The sequence below is a fragment of the Papaver somniferum genome, chromosome 11 (assembly GCF_003573695.1).
Source record: "Papaver somniferum cultivar HN1 chromosome 11, ASM357369v1, whole genome shotgun sequence".
In the NCBI taxonomy this organism is placed as follows: Eukaryota; Viridiplantae; Streptophyta; class Magnoliopsida; order Ranunculales; family Papaveraceae; genus Papaver; species Papaver somniferum.
Window position 1 is genome coordinate 112,320,332 of NC_039368.1, and position 15,554 is coordinate 112,335,885.

The 15,554-nt window shown below is 37.9% G+C and overlaps 1 protein-coding gene across 1 annotated transcript; it reads right to left on the reverse strand.

The window, feature by feature from the left end:
- Positions 1-547: 547 nt before the first annotated feature.
- Positions 548-1,905, reverse strand: LOC113324931. The gene is made up of 2 exons (XM_026573205.1): positions 819-1,905; positions 548-582 (listed from the first exon to the last, which is right to left on the reverse strand). The coding sequence occupies exons 1-2, from the start codon at positions 1,903-1,905 to the stop codon at positions 548-550; spliced, it is 1,122 nt and encodes a 373-aa protein (XP_026428990.1).
- Positions 1,906-15,554: the final 13,649 nt, after the last annotated feature.

Sequence of the window (15,554 nt, forward strand, 5' to 3'; positions counted from 1 at the left end):
GACAAGAGAAGCGAAATACTAAGCCGTTTTGACTAGCAAAATTATGAAAAGAGGAATTGTCAAATTCGCGACCCATGTCGCATTGGAATGACTTAATTTGGCGTTCAAATTGAGTTTGAACAAAAGAACGGAATTCCAAAAATTTGGTGAAGACTTGGGATTTGAGTTTTAGTGGAAAAACCCATAGATAATTAGTGAAATCATCCAATAAGAGAAGATAATAACGAAAACCCGTGTCTAAATTCAACGGAGATGTCCATAAATCACTATGAATAATATCAAAAGGAGCAGCACTAGTAGAATGAGAGTCATAAAAGGGAAGACGAACATGTTTGCTAAGTTGACAAGAATGACAAAGATTGGGGGAAAGATTCTTATTACATTTAATAAAAGACTTTGTGCGTAAAGCATCTAAGATAGCCCCGCCAGGCCGAGGCGATTATGCCAAACGTCAGGTGAGCAGACGGCAAGAGAGAATTGGTGAGGTAGTGGCGAAAGGGAGGAATGCACGGCAGAAGTGGTGATGGAATAAAGCTCCCCAGAACTATCACATCGGAGAATAGTCTTCCTCGAATTCAAATCCTTCACAGAAAAACCATAAGGATCAAATTCAACAGACACATGATTATCAGTGGTAAATTTACGAACAGAGATTAAGTTTTTGATGATGGAAGGAACGACAAGAGTATTTTTGAGATGAAGGGTGTGAGATGGAAGATCTATGAACCTAGAGCCACTAGCAGTTACCGGAATGCTGCTGCCATTACCCACTAAGATAGACCGCACATTGCTCGAAGGAAAAACATTATGTAAAGTACCTGGATCTGAGGTGATGTGTGATGTTGCGCCAGTGTCCATGTAGAAGTCATCATCAGGCGCTCGAATGCTCATGGAGCTGTATGCTTCGGCAATATCCGATGGTTGAAGGTATTCCGTTGTAGGAGTGACGTAAGCTTGTGGTGAACGGGCTGCTGAGAAGGTGCGTCCGCGACCACGGCCACGCCCACGGAACTGACGACCTCGGCCACGACCAGAGAGATGATGCTGCTGACTCCAGTAAGGTACATCAGGGTATGGGCTTGGGGGAGACGTCCATTGGGGAGCCCAGTTGGGTGCAGTAGGGTGACGTCTTGGGCCTGGTGGAGTTGGCAGAAGAGCAGCTTGGTGGCCCATCAGGGAACTGGGCTCGGAACGCTGGTGGGCAGACGCTGAGTGAAAACTGCTGGTGACGGAAGAAGAAGTAGCAGGTGAACGCTGGTTGTTGGCAGCCGCAAGAGCAGTATGGGAGCTGTAGTTTGATTGCTTTTCACGACGAATCTCCTCAGTGCGTAATTGAGAGCGAGCAGTGTCAAAAGATGGCATCGATTGTTGGATGAAGGAGGCAACAATATTGTATTCCTCCGGAAGTCCATTGACAAGTTGTATAACCAAACGTTTCTCATCCATTGGAAAATCAAGATCACTTAGTCGATTCGAAAGTGCCTGTAGCTTATCACAATAATCATCAACATTGTTACAATCAACAAATCTTAGATTCACGAACTTACTTTCTAGGTTAGCGGCACGGCTTCCTTTGTTGTCTTGGAAAAGATTTTTAAGATGATTCCATAACTCTTTCGCAGTTTTACCAGTTTTGAGAACTGTAAGCATCAAATCTTTGGCCATGGTGGAGAACATCCATTGACGGCAGAGGGCATCAAGTTGTAGTATGGTGGCAGCATCAAGATCTGGTGGTGGAGCGGAATCGTCAATAAGAAAAAGGAGGTTGTGTGCTTGTAGATGAAGTTGTAAAAGGAAAACCCATGAAGAATATTCATCTTGTTTGATATCTAGAGTAATAGGGATCAAAACTTTGATGTTAGAAACGGCGAAAGCCGGATGTAAGGATTTTTTGTCACTTGCCATGGATGATTATTGGTAATTTAGAGAAAGAAGAAGATGGATCGAGGTTGGCCTCGTGATACCATGTCGGAGGTTAATAAATCCTTAATTATTATTATTCCATAAACTAATATAAATAGAGTTTGAGTATTACAGAAAATCTGGTATTCTCCCAGAATATTATGGTAACTAAATATCTCTAAATATATCATCTCTAAATATAATATATTGTCTATTAGTCAGCACCGGTAAGACGGCACAAATAAGCGGCTTTATTGAATAGGACGTGGCGTCTCTTAGTGAAGCACACATTTCTTTTCTGCCTATCTTCAATCTTCTTCATCTCAATCCTTCTCTTACCCATAACTACAATCGATATTAAGCCCAAAATTGAAGATTTGATGGTAGGAATGATAGTGCAACCGCAGAGATGTTGTTGTTGATACAGGAAAGGAGAGTCTAATCTTTATAGAAACAGAGCGGGAAAGATTTGATGATACTGTAACTGCAGAGATGATGATACAGGAATGGAAACTCTAGTGAATGAAGTTTTATAGAAGGAGATGATGATGCAGGAATGGAAAGTCTAGTTTATAGAAACAGGGCGGGAATAATAACGCGTTTTCTTTTTTGTTGTTTGCTTGGGCGTATCCGCAGAAACATTAGTGGTACCCCTTATCCTGGGGCCGAAAAAAATAAGAAAGGGTCGTCAAATAGCAGTCTTCCGAACTCCTTGTCCTACTGCTTTTGTTAATTGCTAAATATGTTGTTGATTGGGTCCAAGAGCATAGCTCAGCGGTATCCCATCAACTCCAACAAGGAGGAAGTCAGGGTAGATCCCTCCGTAACAGAGGTTTGTATTTAATTAGTTGTATAAAGGGGTTTGGTGGGGTTGGGTTTAGCAGTGGGTCTAGTCCAGCTGGATGGATTTGTGTAGGAGCCTGGGTCCGGCTTTAGCCTATCAAAATAAAATAAACAAAAATGTTGTTGATTTAAGTAGTGCTAATGACTGTGATTAATTAATTAAGATTGGCGATTGAATTAGGGTTGTCGTGCTAGCCTACGAGCGAGGCTCATGAAGAACCAGCCAAGGGGACCGAAGCGGATAAGGGGTTAATTATGTCGCAAGTGGGACAAACTAACTCTACCTTTCATGTCAAATTATGAAACATTGCGCCATCGGGACTTGAACCTGGGATCTCCTGGAGTGCATGAAGCCTTTGATTATCGGGGATGACCAGCTGAGTTAGGTACCCATTTCCTATCAAGAATACCTCTGATTTAACTCTCATTACAATTTTGCTGCTTTTAATCGTGTAAAGTGCGTACAAAATTTTATTTTATTTTCGGAATTGCATATCATAAAATCCAAACCGTAACACCAGTATACGGCTGGGAAAACATGACCACCCAGCTGTCAACAAAAAAGTCTACGGCTAGGAAAGAACTCTCGGTCATAAGTATGATATATAGCTGAAAAATAAAAATATTCTAGGTGTAAATATGAGTCACTGCTGGAAAATGTAAACTTATCGGGTATGATTTGCCATTCTGGAGGTGTTTTTATTCATATCGATGTTAGCTTAGATGCTGACGTTTAGTAATGGTTAATTCAGTTTTATCGTCTTTAACTTGTACCCGTTGTGAAGGTGTTTTTATTTTTCACATTGATTTCAGCTATTAATATTGGGTCTGTTAGAGCATTGCTTGGTTGAACCCACCAAGCGTTGGTATGTCAAGTTTGATTGTCATATTTTAGTGAACCAAAACTCAATTAAGAGTCGCTTGATTATGTACTAGAGTCAACTTCGTATAGGTTAAACTAGAAAGTTATTAGGGTTATGAGACATACAAGTATTACTCAAAGACTTGAAGAATGTGAAGAAGTAAAGAGCTACATCGACGACATCATCCTTTCTCTTGAGGTTAGTAATATTTGACTTGAACTGTTTCATTCATAACGTATTTTTCAAGTCGTGCTATATTGAAAACATAACTCCAAAGCTATGGATGATTATACTCTAGTAGATAGACGTAGTATTAAGGAATTATAATACGAAGTATAATGCTTATCTTTGAACTTCGTATATAAGACATCGACATAATCGTATGAATGCTATTGTGATATGCATATGGGTAAAGGTGAAGATTTCATCCTAGGAAACAATGTTTACATTTGTTTAAAGGAAGTACATTCATAAACTTGTTTTGTGAATCGAAACGGAAATCGCTAGGCTTATTGGTATTGTTATTCATTGCATATCTTTGGATTACCAATATGTGTGATTAGTATAACGGCTCATAACTTGTTATGTATCTTGGTAAAACTACTCACAATGCCTGACTTATGTATTGGTATGTCTTTTATTAGTGAAACCGATCTTAAGTAATCACCTAAGATGGTATGATCGGTATTTGTAATTGGTGTGACCGATCCTAGTAATTGGTGTAACAGATCCTAATAATTGGTGTGACCGATCACAAAAGAGTTGTATAATCGATCCTTGTAATTGGTATAACCGGTCCTAGTAATTGGTGTAACCGATCCTAGTAACTGCTGTGACCGGTCACAAGTAATACCGTGAGTATATAACCGGTCCTGGTACTTGATGTAACCGATCCTGGTAACTGATGTATCCGGTCCTAGTAACCATATGGAGGTAGAACCGATCCTTGTGTTTGGTTGAACCGTAAACCCATAATTAATGATTTGATAATTGATATTGATCAATCACATATAGTTTTTGGAAATCGGATGAACCAAATATAAACTTGTTTGGAAGTATGGCAAATCGGTTCCAAGATCGTAAATATGAAAGAGGATTTACAAAGATAAATATGTCGACATACTTTGAACACGTGCAGTAATTCTTACCTTCTATTGTTCAAAGATATTCCTTAATAACTAAAGGAGAATCCTGGACCGAACTAATTGAGAATCTTTTAATTAAGGTTTTTAGTTTTATATGCTTTTAATTACCAGCGATTAAATGCGTATCTCTGGAAAATAAAAATTGGTAATGTGCACTTACTAATTGAAGATTTTCTAGTGAGATTTCGATAGATATTTGGACAAAGCATTTCCAGGAATTATGAAAACCGATTTGGGAATTATTGCATATCTTGAGAATAATCTGTTTTGGAAATTCCTTGGTGTCCAAATTTCCTTGGTCTATAAATACCTAAGTTTGCATTTCGAGCAAACTAATCCTCAGAGCCAGCAAAACTACCTAGTTGTGTTATTACTGATGGAGCCGTCTAATTTAGATTTAACTTGTACAGGAATCCAGATAGTCAGTGATGTATTTTCAAATGGTTGTAGTGATAGTGGTAAAAAGATTCGTTTCAGACTTGTGAAGGAAATGGAATTTTAGATTTAATAAAATTATATATACAAAAATATTAACAAGATGAAGAGAGTTACTGGCACTCGGGATTCCACCAATTCTCACATTCACGCAGTTCAATATTTAATTCCGGACAATTAAAGCTCATAAAATAACAAACATCGACTCTAAATCTTTGCCAAGGTAGATTTTATAAAGAATTATATGTAAATCACAAGCATGACGCATCAAAAGTACCTAAGACTAAGCATGTGACATCAAACGAAATCACAAATAATCAAGAAAAATCATAAATCAATTATAATAGTGCAAATAGTCATAAAGAAATTAAATTGAATTACCACATGGGTGAAAAACAGCTTCCTCCGTCGTCCCAGTGATGGGTTCTAACTCCGCATATTGAAAACACGCTCAAAATTCATTTTTATTGCTCAAAGGGTGTTTACAAGGATGAGAATGGAGATGAAATAATAAAACAGTGAATGTGCGACCCACAGAAAGCGTCCAAAATAAACGATACAGAAGAAGTCCTATTGTTACTGTAGCTCTAAGACCCACACCTACGACCCACGCCAGTGAGTCTGTTTCACTGTTGATAAACGACTGTTCCTGCGAGTCAGTCTTCGTGTTCTTGGTGTTGTTCATCATCATCAGCAGCAGAAACTGAGTTTCATACACTCTTGATTTCTCGCTCCTGAGCTCTCCTATCGACCCTAAACTCTCGACACCCCTTCTACTCAACCCCAGCAACCTATTTACAGCCAACAGACCCGTCGAATCTCGCTCATTCACTCCATATAATTCTCTTTAACTCGGCAGTAAAGAAAATATTTCCGGGAATATTTTCTTTCCTGTTTCATCTTCTCACGCGTTTTCAAGCCTCCAAATTACCATATTTAACTCCTTCACGCTCCAACAGGCTGTGAGGGTCTTCCATGCACGCACAAAACACGTTGAATCTTCTCCAAATCACGTGAAACCCGTGATATACACGAACTTCCCTGTTTCCAACCCGTGAATTGTTTAGATGATTTTAGCCAATTCTGGTCGAACCAAACGCCCACAGTGTGTTTAATAGGCCATATCACAACTATCTACCAAAAATCAGCCATTGAATCTCCCTAGAACACGTTCAACAATTCGATCAAAAATCTGCAGAAGTGTTCTCCATTTTCCGGCCAAAAACATTTTTTTGAATTTGCGCCCCTTATCCAGTGGTCGCCCCTTATCCGTTGCTGGAGTCCGAATAACACATGTCCATTGGGGTGCCTTTAGTAATTTTTCTGGGGTGTTTCCAACACTTTTTCTGGGTTCCTCCGGTGCATTTCTGGGGTGTCTTTAGTACTCTATCCTAGGGTGTAAAACACCACTTTTCGACCCAATTTCGCCGCAAGAGCTTATTTTTCCAAAAACATCTACAAAGATATAAAATAACACAATAAGTATTTAATCGAGTCTAACAATACAGAACATTGAGAACAAAATAGACACATAAATGCGTCTATCAAATACCCCCAAACTTATTATTTGCTAGTCCTCAAGCAAAATTCATTTTTGAAAAGTGACCGAGTTAATCTCGGGTGGGTTTATCAGAGGTGTACCCACAAAAAACCATTTACTCCAAAACCTAGCTATCTACGCAGAACCTTGGAAGGCACTAAAGAGTCTCCTTGGTTGGCATACAAACATTTACTATAGGAGGAAGTACCCTGATGCGAAATTCCAAAATTCATATGTAAGTGACAAAGCTCTACTCAGATAGTTTCACTATGGACATCATAACCGGAGTCAAAACTAATCACATAGATAAATAATGAGATGGATATAGAAAAACATAGATGGTTTTGATGTTTACTAGGTGAACGGTGTTTCCCATATCTTTCTGAAGGCCACTACTAGGATGAACCTATCCTAATGGACTGAGATACCGGTCTGACTAATATCAACACACTGGCATATACAAGGGAACCAGTGATTGACTACATAGAACAATATTTTATTTTATTTTGATTAACGGCATGAATAGATCTTTTGGATCCAAGCGCATGCTTCTTGTCAACAGATTACATGATAGTTCCCACGGGTCCTAGCAGTGGTAACAACTTGAATCGTGGGCCCCACCTACTCTCTTAGAGAAACATAGTTTAAAAACAAAACAAAATAAGAATAGAAGTGAAAAGGACTCAACGAGATATGGTGAAACTATCATGTTATTACTCTGAGCTCTGTGCTTTTATGAATAGACTCTTTCGATGTTTCCATCTAATCAGATTGGTTCCTCAACTCCTATAACCAAGATGTTCCCATCCACTTAGATTGGTTAGTGCCAACCTTAATAAGCATAAATTTCTAGGCTCTGGAGTTTATTTATTTATTCTGTAACTGAAAAGTTTCACACATACCCCCAAACTTAAATCTAACATTGTCCTCAATGTTCTAAAGATAAAATTAAAAGCATGAACAAGGAGAGAAATTGTTACTATTTGAAGCAAAAGAGTTAAGGAAAGATATTACCGTGTTGCATGAGATTGGGTTACCTCCCAAGAAGCGCTAAGTTTAAAGTCTTCAGCCAGACATCGGAAGGAATTAGTCATCTCATAGAATCAAAAAGTAACAGTCGAAATAATTGTGGGTCTTCAAAACCAAAAAGAGCTGACCAAAGGAAACTACACTAGCCCAAGAAAGTGAACAAGGATAGCATACCCTTATCTAGTTTCCTGATTAAGATATTTATATCTAATTGTGGTTCAGGTTCAGGTCCTATGAAAGGTCTAAATAAAATATTTTCATTGGTTGCGTTTCTTCATAGGTGGGATCTGAATCATTAGGTCCTAGAGTCTGGAAAAACTCAAATAAGAACTTAGAAGCACAAAACAATAACCTAAATAATTGAGGATCCTCTAAGTCAATCAGGTTTGACTTACATAACTGACCACAATGAGAGTAGTGGTCATTCTTAAGAAAATGTGTCGATTCTATCAACCTAAAGTACTTAGGCTTTGCTTAGTCTCAGAACTTAATAAGTGACACAGTTGAAATTTATACGTTCCCACAATTGGAAGCAAACTATTTGCTGGTAAAACAAATTTAATCTTGGTATTATTGCCTGGGCAAACCACATCAACCAGAGGATGGGTTTCTAATGACTGAACTTCTTCCTGGACATCATTAGGTTCGGGAAAACGAGTATGAAGTAATCTTGTAAAATGGTCGAGGCAGAGATATCAAGTCCAAAATGAGGGATCTTTGTAAGAGATAAAGGTATGGCACAAGGAGAATGATAATCACCCCCAAACTTAGATTTTTGGGTATCTCTAGATAGACTAGCTACAATTTCCTTAATTTCTAGATCATTGGAATCCTGAAAATAGTCAATTGCTCCTTCGAGGTTATACTCAAGCGACGCATCCTTACTCATATTTAATAGCTCTACGAGTTCATTTTCTTCGTCTAAGACTATTGTTTTTAAGTCGCTAGACTCTAAAACAGCATTTTCGGAATAAACCCGTTCCTCTAAAGCATTATCGGCTTCGTAATCAAAAGGAAAAACTACATCGTCTAAAACGGTGGTATCCCTAATCAAATCCTCGTCCTTTTGAATAGGTGAATAATCATAAAAATTATTTGGATTTGAACTAGAATCATTGTAAAGCTCAATTGGATTAATAGATCCCTGATCACTATGCCTACACATTTCAGATTCTTCATTACTACTATCCTCATCATAATAGTACGAAGATGATTGAACCTTATCTAAATAAGTAGTGTCTTTTATTCTAACCTCGTCCTCTAAATTAGGCAAATATTCACTATTGATATCAAGGGTAGTATTAGAAACACTATTTTGGAAATTTAGATCATTTCGAGCAGCATTAGCTAACTGTTCATTTTCTGCCTCTAGACGTGCCTGAATTTCACTGAGCATAACACTTATACGTTCACCACTCTCGTTTATCATCTCAGAATACCGTGTACACTCTTCTTTTAAACTATTCATTGCAACTAATCGTTTATACGTCCTTTTAATCCGTTGTTGGGTCTCTTCTAGAGAAGGAACAGATTCAGAAATATCATAATCAGGACTAGTTTTTAAGTAATTTTCCAAAAACGCGTAACTAGTACTATAATGTTCCTGATTTTCTTGCTCGTAAGACCAATTCGCGTGTGGATAGTAATTGGGCTCACTATGGTATGAACCATAACCTTGAAAAGGATGGCGTTCCCAACCACTATTCCCAACATGGTCATAAAAAGGATGATGTCCATATTCAAATTCAGGTCGATAATCATTGTATTGGCTTCTATCATACCAGTTCGACATTCTTAATTGCAAGGGAATTCTACACAATCACAAACAAGGTTGACTCGACCAAATCAAACCTATAGAATCTAGCAAACAAAAAGCATGATGGCTCCACTTAGATTGTTTTCTATACCATCTTTTATTCCTTCGAAAAAGAATTCGTTACAATTTGAGCACACCCCTCTGGAATCAATCCGAGCTAATGTAAGTTGAATCGAGGCGAGGGAAGCTCAGTGGAGCTTTGATACCCAAGGCCTCACCGCTATCACAAGGCGGCGCAGTCACGCATTCAACTTACAGAAACCATCAAGAACTTTGAAGTATGCTTAAAAGAGTAACCAATATTTTTCGGAAGATTTTCCTACCAAGCTCGTTACCCTATCGGTCTCGTTCTAATCATATTTTAAGCTTGGGTTCGCGTTAGGTTTCGTTTACCTAAAGCGGGCAAGAAGGGAACGGTGATGAAATCCGAACCCTTATCTTATATGGCCAGTTCTTGACCTTTACTAGGAAATTAAAGCAGCCGGTTCAGTCCTCAACATATAATCACCTTAAGGCAGACAGTAAACCTGCTGACAGGAGATTCGCGGGTGTTTAGAAGTTTACCTCCCGTACCAGATGGGCGAAGAACCGTTGTAGTCGACTCGGGCCACTGACTCCGGTGTCAGTGTGCGAACCCGAGGGGCCGAGACGATATTGTAATCGTCGTCCTTCCCTGCAAACATTTTATGTTTAAAATTTTTTTTATATAACCCTTCCGTAGGGTTTAAAATTAAAATAAATTGTCCAAAGTCCAGTCCAATGAAAAGAAATACAAATAATAATAATAATAATTACAAAAAAAATAAAATGGAAAGTCTCTTTTAAAAAAAAAAATAATTCTCTTTTTTTTCTTTATTTTTTTGCTTTGTCTTTTTTCCTTCTCTTTTTAGCTTTAAGCTTTGATTCCAAGGTCTTTAGTATCCAACTTCAAACCTGTAATACAAAGACACAACCAAAAAGACGTAAAAAGAACAAATGGAATAAAAAAAAATAATAAAAACCTAAAAATTCTACCTAAGCACAAATCCTCGTCGGCGGCGCCAAAATTTGATGTATTTTCAAATGGTTGTAGTGATAGTGGTAAAAAGATTCGTTTCAGACTTGTGAAGGAAATGAAATTTTAGATTTAATAAAATTATATATACAAAAATATTAACAAGATGAAGAGAGTTACTGGCACTCGGGATTCCACCAATTCTCACATTCATGCAGTTCAATATTTAATTCCGGAATTAAAGCTCATAAAATAACAAACATCGACTCTAAATCTTTGCCAAGGTAGATTTTATAAAGAATTATATGTAAATCACAAGCATGACGCATCAAAAGTACCTAAGACTAAGCATGCGACATCAAACGAAATCACAAATAATCAAGAAAAATCATAAATCAATTATAATAGTGCAAATAGTCATAAAGAAATTAAATAGAATTACCACATGGGTGAAAAACAGCTTCCTCCGTCGTCCCAGTGATGGGTTCTAGCTCCGCATATTGAAAACACGCTCAAAATTCATTTTTATTTCTCAAAGGGTGTTTACAAGGATGAGAATGGTGATGAAATAATAAAACAGTGAATGTGCGACCCACAGAAAGCGTCCAAAATAAACGACACAGAAGAAGTGCCAGTGAGTCTGTTTCACTGTTGATAAACGACTGTTCCTGCGAGTCTGTTCTTCGTGTTCTTGGTGTTCTTCATCATCAGCAGCAGCAGAAACAGAGTTTCATCAACTCTTGATTTCTCGCTCCTGAGCTCTCCTATCGACCCCAAACTCTCGACACCCCTTCTACTCAACCCCAGCAACCTATTTATAGCCAACAGACCCATCGAATCTCGCTCATTCACTCCTGATAGACGCATTTATGTGTCTATTTTGATCTCTTTTATGTATTTTATTAGTACCCATTTGTTCTCATTATGGTGTTTTTATGTTTGTTTAGGTGTTTTTGGAGAAAATACCCTTGTATGGAAAGAGTTGCTCAAAAAGTGATGATTTACACCCCGGAGAAATGTCCTGGAGGCGCCCCAGAAATGTACCGGAAACGTCCCGGAGGAAACCAGAAAAATTACTATTTCAACCCAAGAATTACTATTTCAGCCCAAATTACTAAGGGGACACCAAGACAGGATAGGGGGACACCCCTCTTCTTCATTTGAATATCGTTTTTGGCGGGAAAAATGTTCACAGCACATGAGAATTTTCGATCGAAGAAATGAAGTAGTGGTAGGTCGATTCAATGGCTGAATTTTGGCAGAAAGATGTGATTTAGCCTAAGGAAGATAGTTTGGGTGTCTAATTTGATCGGAATTGGCTGGAAATATCGATTTGATTCTCGAGCTCAAAACAGAGCTACACCGAGTGAACACGACCTGTACACGGTGTTGTGTGTGTTTTGGTTGTGCATGGAAGTGTTTTGGAGGAGTTGGATGACTTATGAGGCATGTATAAGGCTTACTAGAGCGTGCAGGATCAAAGTTTACGTGTGACAAAGTTATAATTGGAAATTATCGTTAACTAAGGGAAGCGAGCAATGACGGATTAAATGGAGAATATACGCAAGTAATGGTCGGATATTTTGGTCCTAAAACACTATAAATACAAGTCAAAAGAGTTTGGAAGGGTTGGAGAGTCTGGGGGATAGTTTAAGAGTCGAAAAAATCAAAAAGAAGAACACGCAGTGAAGAGTTTTCTGCTGGTGTAAACTGAAGAACGCGAAGAATAGACGCGTAGAAGCAGACGTTGTACCCAAGCGTCTGCGACGCTCAAGTGAGGGACGTATTCAACCAGGAAACGGCACTTCCGTTTTGTCGTTGTTCTAACAGCTGTTTGTAACGCTTTAATGCGTTGCAAACAGTGTTGTAAACCATTTTTTCTCCAGTTTCTCTTGATTGTAAACAACTTTTGAGTATCAATGAATCATTTTGAGAGTTTTTCTATCATGAGTAGCTAAATCCAATCCCAGGGGTGACGGAGGAAGCCGTTCTTCCAAAAGTTATGTGGTAAAATTTATTTAAATTTATGCAACTCTTTTATGATTAATTGCACCGAATAAATATGGAGTAAATGATTTTTATTAATCAATTGTGTTTTCTCTTGATGGAGTATGCTTAGTAAATTGCTTTTGATACTTCATGCTCGCGATTAACAATGGATGTTTTCAAAATCTAATTTAGGCAATGATTAGAATCACAATTTCCTTTGATTGGAGTTATATTGTCTAGAATTGCATGATAAGAATTGTTATTGAATCACATAAATTTTGGTGAATGGTGGAATCCTGATCCCCAGTAAAAATTCTCTCCCATATTTTGTTAATATTGTGCATATAATTTTATTTATTTAAATCTAGAAAAAAGTTACCTTCACAAGTTCGAAAGAACCTAGTTTTTACCACTATCTACATCAACATTTGAAAATACAACAAGTTTTTGGCGCCGCCGACGCGGATTTGTGCTTAGGTATAAATATTTTTTTTAGGTTTATTATTTTTTTTAGAATTGTTTGTTCCTTTTTACGTCCTTTTTGTCTTTATTTTGCAGGTTCAAAGTGAAAACTAAGGACTTGGAGAGGAAAAAGCTTAAAGCGAAAAGAGAAGAAAAAAAAGGACAATTTTAGGATTTAATTTTTAATTTTTTTTAGAGTGTGTGAGGAAAACTGTAAATTTTTTTTTTTTTGGACTTTGGACTTTAAACAATTGGACATTATTTTTAAAACCCTACGGAAGGGTTATAAATTAAAAATAAAATTAAATTAAATACAAACTGTTTGCAGGGAAGGACAACAATTACTATATCGTCTCGGCCCCTCGGGTTCGCACACGGCATAGGAGTCGTGGCCCGAGTCGACGAAAACGGTTCATCGCCCGTCTGGTACGGGAGGTAAGTCCAATCGAAACACTCGTGAATCTCCTGCAAGCGGGTTACTGTCTGCCTTAAGGTGATAATTGTTTGAGGACGAACCGGACTGTCATTATTTTCCCAGTAAAGGGCAAGGCCTGGCCTAAACAAGATAAGGGTTCGGATTTCATCACTGTTCTCTTCTTGCCCGCCTTAGGAAAACGAAACCGAACGCGAACCTAAGCTTAAAATTTGGAATAGAACGAGACCGATAGGGTAACGAGCTTAATAGGAAACTCGTTCGAAAAATATTGGTTGCTCTTTAAGCACACTCCAAAGTTCATGATGGTTTCTGTGAGTTGAATGCGTGACTGCGCCGCCTTGTGATAGCGGTGAGGCCTTGGGTATCAAAGCTCTACTAAGCTTCCCTCGCCTCTATTGAACTTACTTTTACTCGGATTGATTCCAGAGGGGTTTTCTCAAATTGCAAAGAATTCCCTTTCGAAAGATAGAAGCTGGTCTAGAAACAATCTAAGTGGAGCCATCATGCTTTTTGCTTGCTAGAATTTATAGGTTTGATTTGGTCGAGTCAGCCTTGTTTGTGATTGTGTAGAATTCCTCTGTAGTTTGTGTTTCCTCGGTGATGAATCCTTTTCAGGAGACGCCACCTGAGATGACGTTACGAGAATATATGTCTAGAAATTCTCGTTATCAAGAGACGTCTTCGGAAATGACTCTTGGTGAATATATGCGTGGGCAGCAATATATGGATACTCCAACTTTTATTGAGGAATCACCTCTAACGATCTATGAGAAATATTATAAACATAGACCATGTAGTTGGGAACAAAGCTTGAGAATTCGTGAATATCAAAAATTATATTGTGATGATGATGAGGAGGAGGATGGTGATGATGATTATAACGATATTTCTAGTTCAAATCCAAATAATTTTAATAATTATTTACCTATTCAAAAGGACGAGGATTTGACTAGAAATACCCCCGTTTTAGACGATGATTACGAAACCGATGATGGTTTAGAGGAACCAGTTTATCTTGAGAGTACTGTTTTCGAGTCAAATGATTTAGAAACACTAGTCTTAGAAGATGATAAACTCGTAGAAATGAGTGAGGATCAACCCAACTTAGAAGAATCTATTGACCATTTCCAGGAATCTGATGACATAGAAATTAGGGAAGTTGTGACTAGTCTTTCTAGAAACACAGAAAACTCTAAGTTTGGGGGTGATTATCATTCTCCGTGTGCTTTAAATCTTAGAAAGTACCTTCCTGTAGGACTTGACATTTGTGCCTCAACCATCTTACAAGATTATCTTCGTACACGTTTTCCCGAACCTAATGATGTCCAGAAAGAAGCTCAGTTGTTAGAAACACATCCTCTGGTTGATGAGGTTAGCCAAGGCAATAATACCAAGATCGACTTTGTTTTCCCACCAAAAACTTTTCTACCAATTGTGGGAACATATAAATTTCAGATGTGTCAATTATTAAGTTTTGAGACTAAACCTAATTACTTTAGGAGATTAGGGTCGACACATCTGTTTAAGGAAGACCACCACTCTTTTTGTGGTCAGCTGTGTAATTCAAATCTGATTGACTTTAAGGATCCCCATTTATTCAGGTTGTTATTATTTTTAATTGAGTTTTTCCAGACTTTTAAACCTGAACTGTTGGATCTTATCTATGAGGAAGTGCATCCAATGAAAATTTTCTATCAAGATCCTTTCATAGAACCTGAATCTGAACCACAATGGGACATAGGTATCTTAATCAGGAAACTAGATAAGTGTATGCAGTACATGTTCATTTTCTTGTCTTGTTGCAGATTCCTTTTACTTGTGATAGCTCTATTTAGTTTTGAAGACCCACAGTTATTTCGACTGTTATTTTATGGTTCGAGTTGACTAATCCTTCCGATGTCTGGCTGAAGACTTTAAACTTAGCACTTGTTGGGAGGTAACCCAATATTCTCATGCAACACGGTAATATCCTTCCTTAACTCTTTTTGCTTCAAGTGGTAACAGTTTCTCCTTGTTCATGCTTTTAATTTTATTTTTAGAAACATTGAGGACAATGTTAGATTTAAGTTTGGGGGTGGGGAAGAAACTTTTTGTTAGTTT

What these genes read in the sequence shown, in the direction of transcription:
- LOC113324931 (XM_026573205.1), bottom strand. Translation starts at nt 1,905, where the DNA reads ATGGCAAGTGACAAAAAATCCTTACATCCGGCTTTCGCCGTTTCTAAC. An exon ending in ACACATCACCTCAGATCCAG is followed by an intron (nt 583 to 818) that starts GTACTTTACATA and finishes TTTTCTGTGAAG; the next exon opens with GATTTGAATTCGAGGAAGAC.